The following is a 23,270-nucleotide window of genomic DNA, read 5'->3' as shown; positions in this document are numbered from 1 at the left end:
AACAGACAATGCAGACAAACTTGAGTATAATCCAAGATCTTTCTACCTCTTTTCATAACAGGTTAGTGCTCGCCCTCAGTGTTGGTGTACAGTTTTTATGGCATGGGAAAATTGGGATGTTTCTGCCCTACAAAAATAAATGCGTTGAATTCTTTAGTTTGAACTTTCACAATGCAAAAAAAAAAAAAAAAAAATTAATTCCAAAGAAACTGGATTAGTAAAAAGAATCCCAAATATCAGGAAATCAGTGGATCTTTTGGCAGGTGGTAAAAGAATGTCCACATCAAACCTACTAGCCTCCTTTTTTTTTTTTTACATTCAAGAAATAGCTTTCAAAAATTACATATTGAAAAGAAAAAATCAGTTCTTTTAATCCATTATGAAAATAATCCAAATCAAACCCTCGCACATCAACAGCATGAATCCTTTGGTCCTGCAGAAGCTGTGTTAGACTTTAAGGAAGATGGGGAAATTATTATTGTTTATTTTTCCCTGTGCCAAATCAACAAAAATGGGACAAAGTATTTTTTAGTAAAATAAAAAGAAGACAGGATGGAAATCCAATGTATTCAAGTGTTTTAGACTCAGTATTTTGGGAGGCACCAGAAAAAGAAACAACATCAAGCAGGTTTTCACAGATTCTTTACTAAAATTAAAGCAAAAAAAAAAAAAAAGTTACTAATTTCATGCTTCCTAATGCAAAAAGCATGGCTCCCAAAGGTCCATTCCTCCATGTGTAACTATTGAGATCACTGGGAAAGGGACTAGGAGGAGGAGTAGTAATGAAAGCAGATTATAAAGCTGTAATTCCCAGGAAAATCCACAAACCGTGATGAATACACTTTTAACTGTCAGGTTAGAGAAGCAAAAAGGAAAAGTAGGAATCAGCAAGGGGAAGGGGAGAAGGATGTCCCATCAGGCTTACTAGTCTTCCGAGGCAACAAACTTACCACATTGCGTGTGAATTTCTCAAAAGATGTTCGACGATCCAGAGTGTTTTCCAACTTAAATTTAAAATAAATAAAACAAAAGAAACAAAAAGAAAAAGGAGGGGAAAAAGAAAAGCGAGAAAAATGGAGTAGAAAAGAAGGATTGATGAAACAATGGACTGCAAAACAAAGTTTGTATAAATCAGGAAGCAAACACAGGTATGAGGCTGTAATGGGACTCGGCAAAACAGTGGATGGGCGAAGCAGATATAGTACTCGACAAAAATAATTTTTCATGGGGATAAAACTTTATGGTTTGAATTTAAAGAAAAACTGAAAATAAAAAGAAATCATGAAGTGCACATCTTGTGTTAATGAACTGACATTCACAAACTTAAGGACTTCACACGGACAGTTGAAGCTTTCTGGTTTTTTCAACATCTCTCTCTATATTGGATCTTCAGAAATCAATGTTTGAACAAAAAACAAAATCACACAGTATTTTCATATAATTTTAGGTTGTCATTGTAAACAATAGAATGCTATGGTATTAATAACTACCTTGTTCCGGTAACAATCAGGGCCCTGATTTTGCAAGGCACAGGGTTCCAAGCTGATTCTAGGAGATTACTATTAAAAGCCCACTGATAAAATTATTTATCATTATAGAAATCTGCAATGCACAAGCTGCTCCACATACTCTGGGCTGTGGCTATTTAAAACTCATTCCATAATCTGAATTTTTCTAAGTAAATATTACATACCAAGACATGAGCTTCTGTTTGCCGAAGTGTGACATGATCAGTCTTTCAAGTCAGATTCCTAGCCTACTCAAAACTATTCACGTAATAATAGGGAAAGAAACAAAATTAGGAAGCCCCTATATTTGTAGTTGAAATTAGAAGTAATCCATAAGAATAAGATTGTTTCTAAACGCATTCTGTAGCTTTTATAGGTGGAATAAAGAGAACAACAATTATTACATAAGCAAACTTGCAAACATGAAAGACTATTCTTCTGGGAATTTATTTTATTTTTTTTAATGTATTTGTAAAGCACTTTGCAATTTAAGGTGCTTCATAACAGAGAAAACAGTACAATATGGGATGTAAAAATAAAAATAAGTTTTGCTAGATTAACTTATTGAAACATGCCCGCATGCAGGATATATACACATATATGTATATTGAACTCCTGTGTGTATGTGACCCTCCAAACACGCCAAGCTGGTCACCTACCAGATATCCAGTTGCACTGGCACAGGGGAGAGAAGACTGAGTATTGTTGCAAACATAACCACTGCTTTGCACAGTGGCAAGACAAAGGCAAGATGGACCAATACCTTTTTCTTGGCCTGTAGCAGCTCCTGGTAGGCACTGGATCGTATAAAACGAGGATAAGAATCACTTTTCATCAGTTTGTAAATGTGCTCCTGAAAAGGAAAGGAGGAGCTGTTACTCCCATGAAAGAAGACATGTATAAAATGGAAGGCAGTCATATGTTTTGGTTGTAGAATGTATACCAGCTAGCACTGTTATTAAGAGAAAGTATTATGGGATATCAGGTTTCAGTTCTGAAGCTAAGGCTGAATTGCTTTCTATTCTAAAAGCAGAAATTCCACCCATTTATTATGTATAAATCACACAGCACACCTTTCTTTAATTTATAGATCAAATTTTCACTACAAAATTATTTTATAAGAATTTACAACTTAGCTTAAGGCCCAATTTCAAACCTTCCTTGCATTAGTCAGTTTAACTAAGTGACTAAATTAGGAGCTGTGGATCTTTCCTCATCAGATTTTCTGATTCTCTCGTGACTTCACAGACAGGAGGAGAAACTCAATTCCGCATCATAATTAAGTGCTTAAGTTAGTGAGGATATCCCCTGGCTACTCTTGAAAACATCCTTTGACAGACATTTAGTCTGCTTCCCAGATAACAATAAAGAAAGGAAAATACATATATAAATTAAAAACCAGTTCTAGGCTAATCTATTTTTCAAGATGTTCATTCTTCAGAGGGGCATGAAAATTTGGAAAGCTTTATTCAGAAAACAAATGACAGAGGCAGCTTGTAGCTTTTCATTTCGGAGCATTCTTATTTCTGAAAAAGATTAAAACCAAAAAATCTGTGATGTAGGACACTTTATAATTCTAGTCCTAGTATATATTTGAGAAAAGATTTGTAGAAAAGCAATCAGAATAGGAAGTGCTCTCAAAATAATTTTTAAAAATCCACTGAACTGTGCTGGCTATTTTTGTGGAGCTTTTTGTTTGTTCAAACTCTAGTTTTTACAATAGGAAACCCGTAGCTCAGCAATTGGGAAATGGCAAAGAAACTGAAAAGTAAATATTGTTTCTAGGCTTGGTAGTGCACAAAATTAAAGAATAAAAAAAAAAAAAAACACACACACACACAAAAACCCACAAACAAACAAACAAAAAAACCCAACCAAAACCAAAAACAACAAAAAAACCCACAAACCACCAAACAAAACCCAACCAAAAAAAAAAAAAAAAAAAAAAGGAAAACAAACACCTCAACTTCTTTGAAAATTACTTTTTGTTGTATTAAATACTCTAGAAATGATTCTAAATGTCTTTCATTGTATTTCTTACACTAAGCAGAGAAATTCTGGTGTATATTCAGAATTTAGGCTGGTTTATTTAGGGAGGTTTTATTCAACTCCTTATGGAAGCAAACAATGTAGTCAACAGAGAGCAGACAGTGGTGATGAGCATTAAAATGTTTTTTTTGTACAAGAAACAGCCCTGTAAAAGTTTTAGTATTGTTTAGTATTGTTAATGTACACATTCGTCAGGAACTGAGGCTGGATATTATTTAAGACAATCAGACTATTTTTACCTATGTGTCACTCTCATTTGACATGGAGTTTTATCGTTCCATATTTCAAGCCCAGAAATGCTTTTCATACATTTTTAACCACAATTAAATGACCCAGAATGATATATAGGTGGTCTCCTTCCCAGCTGCCAGGCCGCAAAGAGTATGTTGCAGAGGTAGAGCCCTATCCTGACAAAACCCTGCCACCTCAGGTGGGACATTGTAGAGCTCCTAAAGCTTCATGTGAGAACATGGCAGGTGCAGCCTGTCCCCTTTTCCAAGAGAAATGGCTTCCACGTTCGATTTTTGTTTGCTGAACTGGAGGAACTAAGCAGAGATCTGAGGGGAGGAAAAGTCCTGCTTACATAAAGACTGGATACTTCACATCTTTCATACATGAAGGAAAAAATTATGAGAAGGGAGATCTGGAAATTGGTGCGGAAATTTTACACCTAGTAAAAAAAATAAATTGGATACTGGCAAGGAATTTAATTGTCCTTTAGTGACTCAAGTGCAAAGACTTTTTTTAAACCTTTAATCTTGTTAGATTGTTTATTTGTGTAATTTATGTCTTCTCTATATGCTGCATTCTTAAACCTCCAGGGGTTAGCACATGCAAGCAAAAGTTGTGTGTTTGGTTTAATGCAAAATACTTCAAAACAGAGGGCATGACAAAGGATCTAATGAAAATTGTTTCTTCATAGGTTGCTATCCTCATAATGGAAAAGTGAAAATGTGGTAGAATTAGTCCCCCTTATATTTAGGGCAGAGGCATGCTCCTGAAAGCAGAAAGCCTCAATTTAATTCCCTTCTCTCCTTTGTGGGGCCTGTAGCAGCATCTCCTGACTCCCAAGAGGATGACCTAATAATCAAGCTGTAGAAAATTCTCTGGGGATGTGATTTCAATCTCTCCTTTTGACACCATTTCACTTTGCATTAATAATTAAATTTTCATCACTGGGCTGCTGATGAAAATGGAGGATGACACCAGTTCTCCTACTTTTACTGTGAATCCAATTCTTTTCTATTGCTTTTCTCAGAAGTCTGCAAAGATGAAATAATAAGTTATAAGTTTACATGAAGCATTGCATTTAATACAGAAGTACTTCATTTTTTCTTCACTGTATGTTTTGCTCTATTTGAAGGCCATTTGAAGACTCTATATCAAGCGCAGAAGTTTGATGAAGAACTTCATACACCTCATGAAAGAAAGAATGTCACTCATTTGCATTGCCAAAATGACACTGTAGAAAACAGGCTGTTATCATTTAATTCCCAAATATTTTTTTTATATAGAAATTTTTTTTTTATATAAAAATACTTCACTAGCCAATATTCAATTGACAATTTCAAATGTCCCTAAACAGGATTGCAAACTGACCTGAGCATCCTCAAATGTGTATCTTCCAGGGTCCTTCACATTCTGAGTGGTTTTGTCATAACTTTTTGAATCTAGGTTGATAGCGCTGGGTGCACCCGGAGCAAGAAATTCTTGCCAGATTTCTTGGACGCGAGCAGGGACTTCACGGATAGGCCTCTTCTTCAGGTCTTCTACTGCTAACCAGAACCTATGGCACAATACAGCATCTTCACTTCCAGTTCAGGAAAATCATTAATAAGGTGCTCACATTCTTCCTTGCTCTTAAAAAAGGAAATTAAGTAACAGAAGTTTTCATCTAAAGCACGCTAAAACAAGGAAAAAGCTGTGATTTTGTGTTGGGATCAGCATTCTGTCTCAAGGCAACCAATCCACCTTAGCAAGAAATTATTAGAAGACTCTTCATGAGATGTATAGGAAATCCTTTGTTACTTACGTATAGGTAACTTGCTTATAAGGAGATTTCCATTTAACTGGAATTAAACTGAGACTTCATTTCGGCTGAACCACAAGGGCTTATACTGGTTATAAACTGCTTTTTGACACTCCTTCAAAAACTAATAACTTATATTCTTGATATCTACATGAATCTCTCAGTCCTACTAAATTCTAAACTGTACAACTAATTTTGTTACCCACAAATCATGCATGAACTGGGAAAGCATTTTTTTTCTCATTATAATTTAATTTCTTCCTTTAGCATTGCATTTCTATGCATATTTTTGCTAAAAATGCTGAATGGAAGCATATATTCTCTTTTCCGCTGCTGAGCAAACCAACACATACAGTGCAGGCTGATTCATTGTATCCTTCTCATACATTCTGGAGAAGGATCACTAAAAAGGTCTTGAAAAATTTGTGATCATAGCTAGCTAGCTATAACTTTTACTTTATTATTTCTTCCATGAGTGTTCAGACTCTCTCACTGCACAAAATAATTCTAAATGCACTCAGTATCCCGTGCTTAGGCACTGTGCAGACCACTTAGTTCTCCCCCAAAGCCAAGAGCTCAATGAAATTTTGACTTCGTTAAACATGCAATATATACCATCACAACTTCTCATTATTGTTCTGACACAGTTGATCCTATGAAACAGATAAGCTGAACCTTGAAGTGATTTCATTGTGAAATCAGTTGATTTTACAAGGCTTACAAATAAATTGGGTGCACCTTTAAAATGTGGTTCCACCCTGCTCACACTGTGAGATCAAACTGAGATGTCTCCCTGTTCAACAGGGATGGGATAGGAGAGAGGAACAGTGAAATTGTATTCAAACCCCACAAGAAAGCAAAATGATACCCCCCTCAATCCAATTTCTAATACAGTTATTTCAACAACTCTTAAGAGAGGATAGTAAAGCGTAGAAAACATTACAGTATTCCTACCATAAGACATTCTTCAACTGAGATAATTTACCTTTCAAGAAGCAACTATTCCTTCATAGTCCTTTTTGAAACATCTTTGTAGCACAGGTGGAAGGAGCCCATCCTAATTTCACACAAGCCATTATGGTCAGCTTTAGTCTACCAAGATGACTATTTTAGGTATTTCTATACCCTTCAATTTTTCCATCTAAGACTCTCCAAGAGAGAGAGAGCCAATATTGTCCCAGTTTTGCAAATATATTCATAGTATGATAATATAAAGTTATTTCTCCAACATCACAAAGGGAGTTTTCTACCAATAGAACTCCAGTTTCAAAAATTCTGGGTAGCATCACTTATATATATGAACTGCAATGTGAATTGAACACAGTTCTCATAGAGCGTGGGGACATATCATTGGAATCTTATGGCAATGCAGTAAGAATAGAGGCCTCATAACTCAAGTTTAAAAACTGCATAGCTCACAAACTCTAATTCAGTTCACTCTGCCAAATTTGGGCAACCTACTTTGGCTTCCTTAAGCTGCTCTCGATATTTGCATTTAAAAGCATATATCCTGCAGTGCTAACCCCTTCAAGTGCATCTTCTGGGACTGACTGATTCCTTATGTGTCTTGAAGTCAGGTAAGGAACAGAAAAATGAAAGGGAAGGATGCTCATTGTAAATACACATTTTCTACCACCCTGCAGACATCCTGAGGATCTAGCTCAAAGATGTCACTTCCTTGTTTGTTCCATTGCATCACTGCCACTACTTCTGGAAGTCACAAACATGCCTTAGGATGCTATTTTAATTTGCAAGTAAGTTGCTTCCATGTAGTAGGTTATACTCAATTATGGGGAAATAGATGGGAGATAAATTCAAATAAATTTAACTTCTTTGCTTCCAGCATAAAATAGGCAGGTTGTATAGACACATCCTTACGGGGTGAACACTGGTTCTTTGCTTTTGCTGTGGAGACCCTCTCTAGAAGGTGCTCAGTACTATTGGAGCAGAGACCTGACCAGCTGACCGTAAACCTCGCTCCTGTTTTCTGTCCCAGCATTTGGGCTGCCACACTCTGGGGCACACACCAGACACACAGCTAAATGAGTGTATAATATATGGTAGTAGTAGATCCAGCCATATGAACTGGTAAAACACATGTTGCACGGGGATTATGTCCTCCAGCTGGATAACTTTAAAGTGACGGTGGCCTTGGAGGTAAATTGCACAGCTACAACACCGCTTCTGCCCTGTTAACTGACCTAAATGTCAGGTGTAGCCAACAGCAGATCCCAGATCAAACTAATCAGTCAAATTTAGCAGATAGGGACATAGAGTGAGAGAAAGGCTACAGTGATTCTCGTGAAATGTGTGAGATATAATCAGAGTGTGGTAACAGTGAAGTGAGAATTATGTGGGCTTTGTACCCAGTGCATATGACACAACAGGTTGGAGGACAGACCTTTCAACACTTTCAGCAAAAGAAAAAGAAAATAAAACCTTAACAAACTCTATGAAGAAAATATTTTTCCAGGGGCAGGAAACACTACTCCCTGGTTACTAGAGTCCACCTTCTTGCCAAGTACAACTTAAAGCTTCAAGACCTAGTAGAGTTGAAGAACTTCAAGAAAATGACACAGAATAATTATTAAATATTGCAACTAGTTTCTTCTCAGTTAATCTGCAGAAATGGCAACATTGCTGGGACTTAGCATTTAAGCTTGAGTCTGAATGAGAAATAATACACAGGCGATTTCAGCTTTGAGGATTAAATTTTGATGAAGCTATTACCACCCAAAACAGAGCTTTGTAATCAGCAGCATAAAGGATAAAAATCACCAGTGCCCATACTGTGTGGGAAAGTGTCATCACCAGCACTTCTATTTAGACTTGCAGGACAGACATCAAGGACAGTTAGTCCATTTTCATTAATACTTTGTAATATGCAGAACTCACTCCTCCACCATCAGTGGAGAGAAATTTGCATTTGAAGTCATAAAGAGCAGTGATCAATAATAAAGAACAAACAAAAAATGAAACAGATTGGATTAAAAAGAAGACTTAACCTCTTGCAGCATTCTCCCTTTTCCCTAGTAAGAGTACTGTAATGGTATGTTTTAAAGAACAACCAGAACCACTGAAGTAAGTGAAAATAAAGCCTAATAACTGAAACAGTTTATAGGCAATACTGCAAATTTTTAGAAGTGTATGTGTGGGTTTCTATTTATTTCTTCTATAGAACATAACTGAAGCCTCTACCTCCAGTACAGAACATTTCTACAACAAGTTAAATGGATGAGTCCAAAATAAACATCTCACAAAATCTCAGCTTGCATGGGGGTGCTCAGAGAAAATTTATTGAGGAAAAACATCTAAGTCTAGCTAACTCCTCAGTTCCTCTCTTCTTTTTCTGGACGAGAATGCAAAGTCCCTTTTCTCTATTTAGTCACACATTATGGAAGCTAATAAATGAGGATCAAAGGAAGGGGCAAGGGATCTGTTGGCTTTTCCTTCCATGCATGATGGAAGATATCTTGTCACCATTCTCCCTTCACTAAGCTAGGAAGTTTTTGCAGTCTTAGTGCTGCCTTTGTTATCACACCCACTGCAATACTACATAATGATTTGGACAGGTTGGCAGGCCTGAAACAATTTAGATTGTTTGTGGTTTTTTTTTTTTTAAAAGGCTGTAATTTTTACAAAATAACACTTGGGAGCAAATGTACAGTCAGCATACAAATATTAACTTTCCAAAGAATTCTGCTGCATTACAAGCAAAGGAAAGGAATACAGTTTCCCACAGGAATGAAAGAAATTAGGTCTCCAGGTGCCATGTTGCAGTAAGATTGATTTCAGTACCTCACTCTGTTTGGAAGTCCTTGTTCTAGTGCTCAGACAGCCCTGTGACCCATGATCCAGTACTACTGGATCATGCTCAAACTTTAGTCTTTTGAATTTTAAACAATGGTCACCATTTTTGTAATAGACAGTGGGAATTTCATAAATCTATTATCCAAATCATATGTTACTTTAGCTATTTGTGCTGTGTATTGAGCAGCACACAAGGCAATTCTTCCAAAAAATCTGCATAATAACGAGATCACAAGTCACAGGCTGCAGAATCCAAACTGGATGTTAGCAAAGTACAGTCTGTATTGAAGTTAATGCAATGACAGAACTGCTCACACAGCTACTAAGCTTTACAACACTCCTTTAGAGAGCAAAATACTGTTGATCCAAATTTACAGGCAAAGAAAAAAGCACAGAGATACAAAGTAAGAAAGTGAAACCTAGCTGTGCTCCTAATCATTGCACAATTCTCAGTTTTAACTCAGAGCTTGTTTCCTTATCCCTGTTCTGTTTCTTAAGATAGGGTCTATATCCACCAAGAATAAGATTTTCAGACAATTTAGACTCTCTCAGACCAGGTTAATGAAATAGTAACACTGGGACTTTTAGCTAAGACAATCGCACTTGAATAGAAATGGTGTATCTGGCAGACCTATCACTTCACATGTTTTGTATTTCTTTCACCACAATGAAGTATAAGACACCTAATCTACTAATACTGAAGCCCCTGTTGTGCAGTCCCTGCTGTATCCTGTGTACTGTGCTCAGAAGCTTGAATCCAAAGTCCCTGCTGTCTAGCCAACTGTAGGTTTGACAATGTTTGTTGTAAATTTTATCATGATAAGATCTGTAAAAGGACAAGAGCCAGCTACTGAGTTCAATTAGTTGCAGTGGGAAGATGTGGGTGGAAATAAATATTTTTCTCAAGGTGACTGTCAAAAAACTAACAATAATTAAAAAATACCACTGAAAGAAACCCAAATTGCCATGTTGGAGTTAACAGAAAGTGGAGGTCTTTTAAGATTTATTCAGTGTATTGCTTGAAATCATCAAGCATTTAATTTCTTATATTGAGATCTAAAACATTTTGACAGCCATTACAAAACAAGTTTTAAAAATTCATGTTTTCCAACCCAACTTTGCTATGTGAACCTAATAGTGGATTGATTTCACTACAGTTTGAACACTTACAAGCATAATTCTGAGCTTGTGAGACAGTTTTCCTTCGGCTAATTGTCACAGAAAGCACTTTTTTATAGTAAATTTTATTCCCTGACTGGCCTTTAAGCTCACTATTACTCTGATATTATATTTTCTAATTCTAATATAAGAATCTGGAGGGAGAGATAGAAGAGTAGATGGCATGTCAAAGAATCAGCTCTAAACAAATTTCTTGAGGGATTTTTTCTGTATCAGTCGCAGTTTGCCTGTGATTAGTGTTGTAAATAGGATTAGATGAAAGAGTTAGGGATTATGCGGGTAACAGTACAGTTGGCAGAGAGACAAATTAGTCACAGAAAAGCACCAGAAACTGCAGCACACACTGGGCTCAATAGGTTCATGTTTAAACAGCTGCTCTGCATAACAAATTATCAGGATACTCTTTAAATAATACACAAAAATTACCTTTTGTTTTCTTGGTATTATTCTGATTTTTAAAAAATCACTTTACCAGTTGGACTTTTATTTTAAAAGAAATATCTATGTACCTATGACTAATGAAGTCATCAATATACACTAACAGGTCAGGTCATATTTGTGATGCAAAATTAATGTTTGAATATGAACATGGTCAGCAACTTAGAGAAGTCCATCTTTAATTATTCTGCTGACAAATTTAAACTAACAATAAGGAGATTGTGCAAATACTCAGTATTTACAAATCTACACCAGAAATGTTGCATGCCTCTTGTAAGATGTGACAAAGTTGTAATTCTACTATGAATGGCTATGCTGCACCACTTCAGAGTGAGAACTGACAAAGACAAAAAGTAGTTTAGGATTCTTCTGAGTTCTAGAATGTAAATGCAAAGAAGATTTTATACTACTTAGGTTATTGGTAAATGGAAAGTGGAATGATATCTGACAAGAAGGTGGAATAAAGAGAAAAATATGTTGTCTATACTTTTGTACTATGTACAGTTTCTTATCTATAGAAAGGCTGTTATTAATCCTTCTGAAATAACTCTTTCTGAAATATGACTTTCTTAGAACTGTGACAACAAAACATGTTATTAGCCAATGGATGAACCATTGTATTTTAAAATCAAATAATTATTCTTCTCACTTAAAAGTAAATCTGTAAATATACTTTTTTAAAAAAGCACTATACAGTTTATACACTAAGAACACTTTTCCATTTTGCAATTAGTGAGGAATTTGAGAGCTAGATGTCACCCTACTTCGGTTGTGTCAGTTCCACAAGTACTGGAATATTGGTGGAGATTTTTAAAATGATCCCCAGGAACCTGACCAAAAGTGAAAGTCTGTGCATTTTACTTTTAAATTCTTTATTTATGTTTCAACTTTTTTATTTTCTCTTTACTTTTCTCATAATATTTGACAATCAAAGATGGTGAACAGGCTTTGAATGGGTCAATGTTTTAAAACTGTTTAATAAGACAAGTTGAGAGAAAACCTCTTACATGGGAAGTTTGACCCAAAATTGAACAGGAATGGAAAAGTATACTTCATGGGAGTCTCAGTTAACTGTATGAATATTTTCCTCAACCTGTATATGAAAACAATCTGTATGAGTGGATTTTGAATGGAAAGGCACAGGAAAATTTTTCAAGGCACAGGAAAATTTCATTTAAAAAATGAAGAGAAATGTATTGGAAAAACAAACAAACAACAAGTAACAGCAACAAAAAATATATTTTAAAACCTATTAAAAAAAAAAAAAAAAGTGGCTCTCATTTACCTTAAATTTTCTGAACTGAATTCTGACTCCAAGAATTTCAGAAACTGCTCTCTTCCCACAGGGTCTTTCAAAGCTTCATCCATGCCAAATCCCCATCGTTTCACCCTCTGCTGTCCTGGCTCTTTGCTACAGAAGAAAAAAACAACACAACCCAAAGTGAGCAATACTTTAGTGTTCTAATAATCTGTGTTCATAATTTAGACTAAGTACTAAAGTTCAACCACAGGTTTCTCACCTTCTAGATTGTTCATATCTGTGAAATGTTCAGAGATGAGCACACAAACTGCTAGTCCTTACACAGGATGAAGGTAATACACATGCATTTGCACAGAAGACTTCCAACTAGAAATGCTATCAGATTTTAAAAGGTGTCTTTTTTTCACCATACTGGAATCCTGTAAACTGGTTAATATAACATTTTACACAGATTTATTAATCCAAAGCACTTCCCATCTTATAAAACTGTAAAGCTGGAAAGACCAGGAGGATATTGCATTGTCCTTCTACCTCAGTATTTTCCTGCAATACCTCTGTCTGAAATCTTCACATTTCCAGTAAGCATATTCCATCCCCTTACTTTCAAAGAAGAAATAAAATTATATACCTTGCCTCCAGTTCCCAGAAAGTGGTGTCATCTGATATCCAAGGGTTTGATGGATCAGGGGGCACAAGAAAAGGATCATATTCCAAATACTGCTCTGTATAAGCTAATAGACTAGGAAAACAAAAGCATCAAACATTGTCATGTCAGGAGGTGTGGTAACCTGATCAGGTTACCCCAGTTAACAAGTTACCTTGTGTCAACTGAACTCTGGAAACCATGTGCGCACACGCTCAGAAGTTAGCTACAGGCTCAGGGTAAAATAGTTTTGCTAAAGTCTTTCAAAAGTGGATCTCTGAAGAAGGAGGGGTGGCTCAGGTCTATCAAGTGTTGAAATAAAATAAACTTCCCTAATACTTCCACACAGCTCCTTTTCGGGCGTTAATTAGACACTAAGAAATTAAATCAAGCAACCTCTTCCATGCAGATTTGTTTTCATAAACGGACATGTTTTATACCCCCACAGTTTTGATTATCAGTTCCTTTAAAATCTGTTATAAAACACTGAATGTCATGTAGCTCATATTTACAGGCCCTATACCTGTTAGGACTTCTTTTATCCTCTCTAAAATACAATTAATATTTTTATTATTTCCTAATCCAGTGGCATCTCTCCCAAGTTTATTGTTTTCCAAAATAAACAGATTTTTTTTTTAAATATTGTGGTATTCATTAATGGGTCTGACTCTGTTAAACACACTAAAAACTTTGTTTGTATTCTCATAATTTACATCTCCCATGTCCTTATTCCTGTTTTCTGTTTCCTTTGGCCTCATAATTTTTTGACAAGTGAGGACAACTACTCTTTCTTTTCATTTCAATTTATATTGTATTTGGTCTGCATTCTGTTTTTATGGCTCAGCAAACAAAAATACTTAACCCGTTCTCTTTATAAAAAAAAATATGTATTTGTATATGTATGCATGCATATACATATATATATAAGTAGACACAAATACACACATGTATATGAGAGAATGAAGAACAATTTGTATTTGGCTTACTCTGCTTTACTAAGCCTTAGGCAGCTCAATTTTCTGCAATTCTCACTATCTCTGTATTTAATGTGTAAGACAGAACATTTGTTTTCTCCACCTCTTCTCTACCTAAGCTGTAGTTAGTCTTTCCAAGAGACTTTTCCTTTTATTAGACAAATTAAATTTGCCAAACTTTGGTCCTATCTGGACAAAGATTCCTGCTAGTGTAGGAATCCTCTGACCCAAAGTAAGCTCAGGCTCACTTTGCTCAAGCTGTGACTAAGATCTTCACCAATCAGTTCCCTTGCTTTATCAGTGACTGCCCTTTTGAAACAGCAAAACAATAACCCCAGACCTATTTCCATTTAGCCTCCCTGACAATGCAAGATGAAACTTGTGGTCACTTGGTCAGAGGCTCTTTCAGTGACTACTGGGATTATGAGAAATGTATCACGGAATATCTGGGCCATCTTTTATTAGTAAAAGAACTTCATACCTCCCCACTTAAAGTAAACTCTCGTCAGTTATTTCTATGATGTCTGAGCTCCCATGTCTTTCTTTGAAGAGCTGTTTGCTCTGAAAAGCCCTTTGAAGCTATTTCATACTGACATTTTCCCAATGGTTATCAGTCTAATTGAAAAACCAGAAAATGTGACAATATACGTACCTCTCTGCAACTTTTGACATTTTTAATCTATGTCTGTCTAACTGCATTTGCCAGTGCTTAATCTGCAAGAAAGGAAGGCAAAGAGTTTTATGAGTAATTTATTGCTTGAATCTATTTTATAATTTTTTTATTAGGGCTGTAATTGAACCTTAATTTATCCTAGGGCACAGAAGAGAAATATATCAGAATTGAAACAACATTTCACCAGTGTAGTTCTAAAATAAACGGAATGTTCCATTAAAGAGAAAAGACAAAAAATGTGCCCAATATAATATTTTCCCTAAAGGTTCATCAAAAGAAATCCAATTAGCCTTTTTTTTTTTTTTTTTTTTTTTGAAGAGAGCTATTTATTCTTCAGATATTTACCTTCTCTGAATTGTAACATCTCTGGAAATATTAACAAAGTTCTAACAGTAGATAAACGTGTGAACCTATATATGCATATATGGAGAGGTAAGTCTACCCCCAAAACTCAAATTAGTGTTGAAAGGAAGAGCTGTCTACTGCTGACTAGGCTAATGGGCTTAGCTATACAAAGAACCCACTCACTGGCCTGGTGCTCACTGCCTTTAGATGTTTAATACGAGATACCAAAAACGTCAAATTTTTTCTCATTAATTTTAATGAAGTTACATGCCTACATCTATAAATCTTGAAACAAAGAAAAGGTTTATTAAATGTTTCCTCAGCTGTTTTGAACAACTTCCTAGTTACAGTAATTTTTGGTTTAATACCTACTTTCCTAGAAAGTTCATTTAAAATTACATGTTTGTAGTTATGTTTCAAACCTCTTGGTGTAGTTCATCTTCTGTGGGTGGCTTAGTCTCTGGTACTGGCGTGTGGGTAGGGCTGTGACTTCGAATGTCATTTTGTAAGCCATAGACAGACTGTGCGAAAAATAGGGAACAGTGATAGTTGCTTTCAGACAATGCTTTCTACAAATATTCATAGTAACTGTCATGCTTTAGTAAAGTGTGCTCAAGAAGTTAGCCAACATCATCCTTTTTTAAAAAAACTGTAATAAACCATGCGCTCAGGTAGAATTGTGCATCTATAGCAAGGTGTAAGATAAATACTCACAAACTCCCACAACTTCATAATGCCATGGAACAAAGGATTTACTTTTATTATATATCTACATTAACAGCATAGCAAGCACGGGGGATGACCCTGAGAGATGCTATTGAAGTAAGTGGAGTACCCTCACCTCGTAGTAGGAGTACCCTTAAAGGTAGACTGTTGTATGGATTATTTGGATGACTTAAATTTGCAACTACTGCCTGGTAGATTACAATAATCTAGATCTTTCACTACCATAAATAAACCAAGCTAGAACTTTCTCTGAATCCACTTTCCTTTTTAAAACAAACTTTTCTATGGGTCAACATGAAAATGTACCTCAAAGGAAGTCCTTCCAAGTGGGAGTCAGTCTACATTATTATGGGGCAAAGGATTTAAAGAGAAAGTTTTGAGATGATCCATCTGTATATCCCTAGAGAAGTTACACTGTTCATGTCTGGATCCTAATTTAGATGAAACTAATTTCCTCCTCGACCATTTTGGGCATAACTATCAAAGAGAGACACCCTTTTCATTAAAAGCAGGACAAGAACTAGTGTTAGAGTTTATGCTGAATTTTTAATTTATTTTTCCTTAATTTCTGACAGAAACATTTTAACTGCTTTATTCAATCTGCTAAGCAACATGAATGAAGCATGCAAAAATTAGTTTTATTTTCCAAATCTCTGTATATTTCTCCAAAGTCTTATGTGATAGCATTTACTTAGCATTAACAAATTTCTTAACACCAACTCAACTAAGAGCTTATGAAATATTAACCTACGTTGATGCTTTTGCTCCTTGCAGTTGTAAAAAAAAAAAAAAAAGCTATAAATTTCCTCCACCTCCTGCTTTTGATATAATAACAGTACTTACCTTTCTTGTTTTATGTGGATTTCTCATTCTTGAAGATTTTTTTATATCCACTTCAGTAGTGTTTACACATCCAGGCTATTAAAAGAAAAAGAAAGGAAAGCAGAAGACTAAACCTGTGAAGGAACTCCATATAATTTTCATTGAGATACTCCTCTTCAGTGTGTGAGACTAAAAAAATAAATAAACAGAGATGTATAATAACTTGATGTCTTTTTGCAGTGGTCCCTCTTAAGAGTCCCTATGGAATGAGACACTGAAGACAACACAAATTTGAAATAAAATAAGTTATCGAGATAAGAGAAATCAATCACATGTTTCTGCATTGGTTTTGCCAAGGAAGCCATACATTGCATTCTAGATGTCCGCCTAAGAAGCACGGTTGACCTCATTAGACAAAATAAACAGAATTATGCAATACCCACCTCACCTGTGAACCTCAGGTTCCCTTCAAGAGCATCTGATTTTGAGTCAGTTTTTAAAGATGGTCTTCTTTTAAAATAAAATGGGGGAGAAAGTACCAAAATAGGATTTTTTTTCTTCAGAAAAGAAAGGAAAAAAAAAAACAAAACAAACAAAACTAACCAAAACAAACAAACAAAAAACCAAACAAACAAAACAAAGGAAAAAAAAAAAAAAAAAAAAAAAAGGCAGGCTTCTGCAGCCTAACCAGAAGACTGGCAGTCTAAATAAAATGTCTCTCAACACATCTGATTTGGCTTTCAGAGATTCATTCTCAAACTCTGTAGCATCCCATAGTACACAAGTCCCAAAATTTCTCCTTCCTTTGACACTTCCCCTTAAGTACAAAATCTGTGCATAAATCTGTTCTTCATGCCTTGCTGGAAATAAGTGTTAATAAGTGTTAATAAGTGATAATAAGTGTTTTACTCTCAGGTGAGTTTTTCCTATTGATTTTAGAAGGATTGCATTTGAGACTTGGAGCGGAAAGTACAGGGTTTTAGTGGTTAGTAGGTTGCTGACTTTTTTTAATGGGAATACCTAGATATCAAATTTACTTGCCCAACAACCTAGCTAGCCAAAAAACAAATAGATTTCGTTAAATAGAGCAATGGTACTTTGCCTTTGGAAAATAGTCTAAACAGACTTGGGGTTTTTTAACCAAGCATTTTTTTAAATTAATAAGTTTTTATTTTAAAGTAATAAATTAATGTGCATTTGATCATATTAAGTTTTGACTATAAACAGTTCCTCGTGGCTAAGATTAAAAATAAGCACTTAGATAATACTGCATCTGACACTCCTATTTAGCTACACTTGTGAAGGTATCCTTTGTGCTCCTGAATGAAAATGGGAGTCTTTAAACTCGGAGTAACTCGCAACTCTCAAAGAAAAAGACAGTTTGAAAAATAGAAAATTCTGCCTGATGGTCAATTTAAAGGCAGAAGGCAATTTCCCAGGGCAGTATACTGAGATATTAAGTTTTTAAAAAATGCAGTGAATCTACTTTAGGATTACAGCAGCAGCTGGCAGTGAAGAAGAAGGGCTTTAACAACATCTACAGCCTTTGAATGTAACAACTTGAATAGCAGGCACACTTACATAAGGCACAAACTGTTATTTGTTCAGTTTTCAGTTATGGTTTGTTAAAAGCATGTCCTAAAAACAGAAAGGGAAAAAAAACCCAATACCAACAACAAACGAGCCTCATCTGAAGCCTCTTATTTTTAAAGATTTTAAGCCCACCAGCAGTCGACACGTACAGACAGATCTTGCCCTTTGCCTGGTAACTTACATGCCAGAATTTTGCAGATTGATGCAAGGGACACAAGAAATTCTGTCAGACTTCTAGAAATTAAACGAGGGCAAAAGTTTTGCTGGTTGCAAGGAGACCCAGCCCAGTACTGACCTACTAGAGCACCTAGTGCATTCTTACTGACACCTGGCTCTTTATTACCTCTCTGAAGTAAAGCTGATAACGGCATACTTCAGCAGGGGCACTCAGGAGGGGCTCTAAGGGCAAAAGTTTGACCAAGCTGTGACCAAGGAGAATCTGACAGGAGAGCACCAGAAGGAAGGTAGAGGCCGGGAAGCATTAGGAAGCTTTAGGGCAAAAGAGAAGGCAGCTAAAGGGAATATCAACTACTCTGATGGCCTCAGGTAACAATACGAGTTTAGGACACATATCACTACCTCTATACAATACCACTTTCATAATTTGATTTGTATTATATAACTCAAAGTACCTAATGTAATGGGATTTATTGTTTCTCTGGAGCTGCCACACTTCATCTGTCAATATTTAGGAATAAATAGTAAATATCTTTTCAATTAAAATAAACACAAAAGCTTGCATTATTTGAACATTTTGCTAAAATAACTGAGTCTTTGTGGGAAAACCTTTGCTGGACAACACTTCATCTTATTTGTATGCCCCCATTAACATAATAAGTATGTGTTTGTATACAATTATATCCAGCTGTGTTTTCTTTTTGTGTTGTTTTTTTAACTGGACTACCATAGTTCAAATAGTGAGATGCCTGTCAGAGTGCTCTGCTGCAAGATTCCCATTTAGTGTGTAGTATATAATTTGCATACTAATACTGTAAATAGTTTTCAAACAGATTTCCTGGAAGACTTGAAATTCTTCTATATGTGTAAATAGAATGCCTATTTCTTTCAGGATTAATATTCTGTATGAGAACAGTTTCCCCTTCGCACACGCAGAGGAAAGTCTTGTGACCTTGTTGAAATTATCATACAGCAAGATCATAATTAGCATAAAATTTGGCCCTCATATGTTTTTAAATGTCTGGATGAAAAACTGTCATACATTTAAAGGAAACTTATTTTTTTTCATCTATCTATTAGCAGGTCCTTATCTCAAAGAACAAATGCCACTGTATTATTTTACATCAAATGATATGTCAGTCCAGTCATGATAAATTCACTGCTGAGATAAATGGATGATGATAAGTAATATGAAAAACCCACATATAGAAGATTTTTTGATCCCTCCTTCAATTATTGGATAACAATGTTATCCAGCTTTCTATTGATGCTGTCTAGGAGGCAGCATAATAGGATTCAGCCAAGAAACACAATGGAAGGAGGAAGTCTGGTTTGTAAGGAGAGGAGGTACAAGAACGTGCATGTTTGGATCTGGCTGTCGCCAACATTTGAAAACAACCATCTGAGATTATGTTTATTTAAAAATATATCCATGTGATATTCATATTCTTTTCCTGATAACTGTGGTGACAGTATATTAATTAATTAAGCCCTTGTAGTAGTGCTACAGTGAATTAATTTTATGGCACCTGTAGAACTCTTTGGAAGAATTAATTATTTACATAAAATGGCATAGTACCTTTCCACCTGCATAGTGCACATTTCTGAGTATTTGTAGTCTGTTTGCTGAACAAAGTTGCACACTCCAAGGGCCTTTTTTATTGCAGAGCCACATAGCCCAAATCAAGTGTTATCAATGCATTTTTTGTGCAAAAATATCTTTGCTATGATGTACTTGTAATTATAATAAACATGAAATGCTCAACAGAAAGTAAATTTTTATTTATAATGACATCAGTATAAGTTTTGATGGCTTTTTTTCTTTCTCAAAGAAGATGGAAATTTAACTGAATCTACTTAAGCCAAAATAACCAGAAGTTTTCTTGTATCTGAGACAAATATACCCATGTGTGTGGGAGGGAATAAGCTCATGCATTCCAATTGGCTGGGAACTGTCTTTCTGTATTGCTGCTCGCTAGGAAATGATCTGAAGCCGAACATGAGTCAGCAGTATCTCCTTGCAGCAATGCAGACAAACCACATACGCAGCTGCATTAGTAATAGCTTAGCCAGAAGGCAAAGGAAGTGCTTATTTTTTTCTGCTTAGCATCACGAGGAAATATCTGGAATGACAAGACTACTTCTGAGCCCCACAAAACACACAAGAAATATATTCAAAATGAGCAAGTCCAGTAGAGGAACAGAATTTTTTGTGCTTGCAAAAGGGGAGGGCTAACTCTTGTCTTCTGTGCCTAATCAGGGCTTGCAGTGCTAGACCTCTTCTGGAGGTGCACTGTGGAAGAACAGAGGACAGTAGACTGAAATTGCAGTAAAGGTCAGCTATAAAAAAATATACTTCATACTAAAAGTAAGAGAGGCTGAGGAATGTCTATTCCTGGTAGTTTTCAATGGTTTTTTAACCAAGTGCCTGGACAATCTTATTCAGCTTAGAAGTTGACATTGGTTTGAGCAGGAGGTTGGACTAGACCTCCAGAGGTCTCTCTCAGCCTATATTTCCGTGGTACAGCCTACTCATCACAAGCTGCAGGGAGTGAATTTCAAATAATCCACTTTACAGAACACTCCAACCAAGTATTCATGTTGGTGTGAAATTCATCTTCCTGCCTTCCCCACCCCACAACTGCAGAACAGAAATACAAGATTGGTATTTGCTTCTCTACTGCTGCCTCTGCCCTCTGGTAGCCCGTGGTGTTCCCTGAACTCGTACAAACAAACCTGGGGCTGATTTAAGGAAACACAATTTCACAGTCTCTTTAGTTCAAAACACATAGGTGCTATTTAAAATAATTACCTTATTTCAATATGTACACCCATAAATTCAGAGTTCATTAAAGCAGTAAATATTTAGGCAGATTGATTCACACACCTTATGCATTTTCATTGCCTTTCAGTGTCAATACGCTATGAAACAGATATTTTTATTTGTTTTGCAGGCATTGGCTCACTTTTTAAGTTTCACTGCAAAATACTAAATTGTAATATTCCAGGCTTTCAAAATATAAAGACTATAAATTTAAATTATGGACCTGGATATAAACATGACAGATCCTCTCTTCCACTGGAAAAGATAAGGTCAGACATGCAAACATAAACATGAGGCAGAGATTGAAAGCTGTCTTTTACATTATGTGTAATAGAATGTACCACAAAAAAGTAACCTTAAAATTTGAAATTTCCTGAGTGTCAAATGTTAGTGTTGCCTTCTAAAACAATCTATTCTGATATTTCTGTCATTGCTGCTATTCCTGTCATTTTTCTAGGAGTCTTACAGTCACTATTCTTATCACTCACTTCTAGAGTAGAGAAAGGAAGCTAATCAGACAGTGAGTGATAAGCAGAATAGCACAGTACATTTTTATTTGTAGTTTTAATTTTCCAGTCTACTTGCACAACCATCTGAACAGTGCATAGTTAAGAGAAAATTACAAAAAAAGAAATGGAAAATTTAAAAAAAAAAAGGCAAAAAAATTAAATTCCAGTGGTACTCAGTTGGAAAAAAAATAAAGGAGCTACTAGCTGGAAAAATATCCAGTTTGACTTTGGTTAAGTGGGAAAGATTGGGTTTTTTCCTCATACATAGTCTAACAATAAAGGAGACATTAAAATCCTATGTTGAGTAAGTTGTCAGTAATGGCTAAAACTGAGGCTCTTACAGGCTGCCTTCTCCTGCAATGCACCAATTTTTCATTTCCCAGAGACAGAAGTTATTGGAGTGTGCAGAATCTGCTAAGACATACAAGAAAAGGTTGAGGTTTAAGTATAGATTATCTAGATATTTTGGGGTTTTATCTCCTTTTTTTACCACACTTTGGGATCAGTGAATAAAGAGGCTCCTGCAGCAGTAGAGCTGCACTATTAATAAGTTGCCTGGTGCAATAAAAAGTCTCAGAGGAACATTTCAAACATACCGAGTACAAGTGGTCATCTCTTTTAACAGGATTTGGAAAACCATACCCAAACCTGTTATCTTAAGGTCCAGTCAAAGGACAGCAACATTTCAAATTCATACACAAATTTCAGAAAACATGTTGGTTCTCTGATAGGACTTGAAAACTCTTTAAAATGTAGCTCACTTTATAGATAAATGAACTTCAATCAAGAGATGAAAAAATAAACCCAGAAGCCATAGTTGCCAAACCTGCAAATATGAAGGACTATATATTAATAGTATTGCTAGAGGAGACCTCACCAGCATCTGTTACACCACTCAACGCAGCAAAGATAAACCTGTGATTACAGGGACTGGGCTACAGAAACCATTTCCTTTTGGTTAGAAAAAGATACTGCTACTTACAACTGAAACACTTAATCATGGGTTTAATTTACAATCAACTAGGTGTACCTAATCTGAAACACTCTTATGAACTTTATTAGCGTCTCTAAAAGTGTATGGTTTAATTACAAATTCCATTTGGTTCAGCAATTCTTTGAAAATAACTCTGAGAAACCAAGTGTGAGCACTGGGACTTGACAACACATCTAGTCACAAGATTCCCAGTAAATTAGCAGATGTCTGAAGAAAGAGGAAGAAAGAGAAAGAAGAGAAATAAAATCAACTTATGTTGATTTTAAGTATTAGGTTACAAGTGATGGACTTTTTTAATCAATATTATGTAGCATAATGCAATAACTACAAACTCTAAGTTGAATGGGTATCCCAACTGTAGGGTCTGGCTATTTAATACAGTATAGGATGCTACTTATAGCATCCTACACATTTATAGTACCATATATATGTCATATATATATGATATTATCATATTATAATATTATAGTATTTTATAATAAAATATTATATATAATAATATTATATATTATAATATTATAGTAGTTCCATATTCCCAGCTTCTACACAGTTAATTTTAGCTCAGCTACCTCTTTGGAAGCATGCCTTTTTGATTCAGTTGTGTGACTGACAAACAGGAACTGTGACTGGACTTCCAAATGTAACTGAACTGTTGTTAGGTTACAGTGCTTTTTATGGAGGTCCTACTTGCATTATAGTTCTAATAAGAAGCAAAC

The 23,270-nt window shown here is 35.5% G+C and overlaps 1 protein-coding gene across 7 annotated transcripts in view; it reads right to left on the bottom strand.

Annotated features, from left to right (window-relative positions):
• The window catches only part of RGS7 (regulator of G protein signaling 7), a 242,117-nt gene that overhangs the window by 26,807 nt on the left and 192,040 nt on the right, over nt 1-23,270 (bottom strand). For 3 of the 7 annotated variants that reach the window (XM_050316772.1, XM_050316776.1, XM_050316773.1), the window contains exons 10-17: nt 16,479-16,553; nt 15,332-15,430; nt 14,544-14,605; nt 12,903-13,013; nt 12,299-12,424; nt 5,157-5,343; nt 2,272-2,361; nt 47-127 (exon numbers count right to left, since the gene is read on the bottom strand). In XM_050316772.1, coding sequence (XP_050172729.1) covers nt 53-127; nt 2,272-2,361; nt 5,157-5,343; nt 12,299-12,424; nt 12,903-13,013; nt 14,544-14,605; nt 15,332-15,430; nt 16,479-16,553 — 825 coding nt within the window. In that variant the 3' untranslated portion in view covers nt 47-52. Of the gene's footprint in view, nt 1-46; nt 2,362-5,156; nt 5,344-12,298; nt 12,425-12,902; nt 13,014-14,543; nt 14,606-15,331; nt 15,431-16,478; nt 16,554-23,270 lie in introns of all 7 variants that reach the window. The other 4 variants (XM_050316771.1, XM_050316770.1, XM_050316777.1 and 1 more) reach the window with 2 other exon arrangements.

The sequence above is a fragment of the Myiozetetes cayanensis genome, unplaced genomic scaffold (assembly GCF_022539395.1).
Source record: "Myiozetetes cayanensis isolate MyiCay16 unplaced genomic scaffold, myiCay2020 scf2-11, whole genome shotgun sequence".
Lineage (NCBI taxonomy): Eukaryota > Metazoa > Chordata > Aves > Passeriformes > Tyrannidae > Myiozetetes > Myiozetetes cayanensis.
The sequence above is the reverse complement of the archived record's forward strand: the minus strand, read 5'-3'. Positions and strand labels throughout refer to the sequence as shown.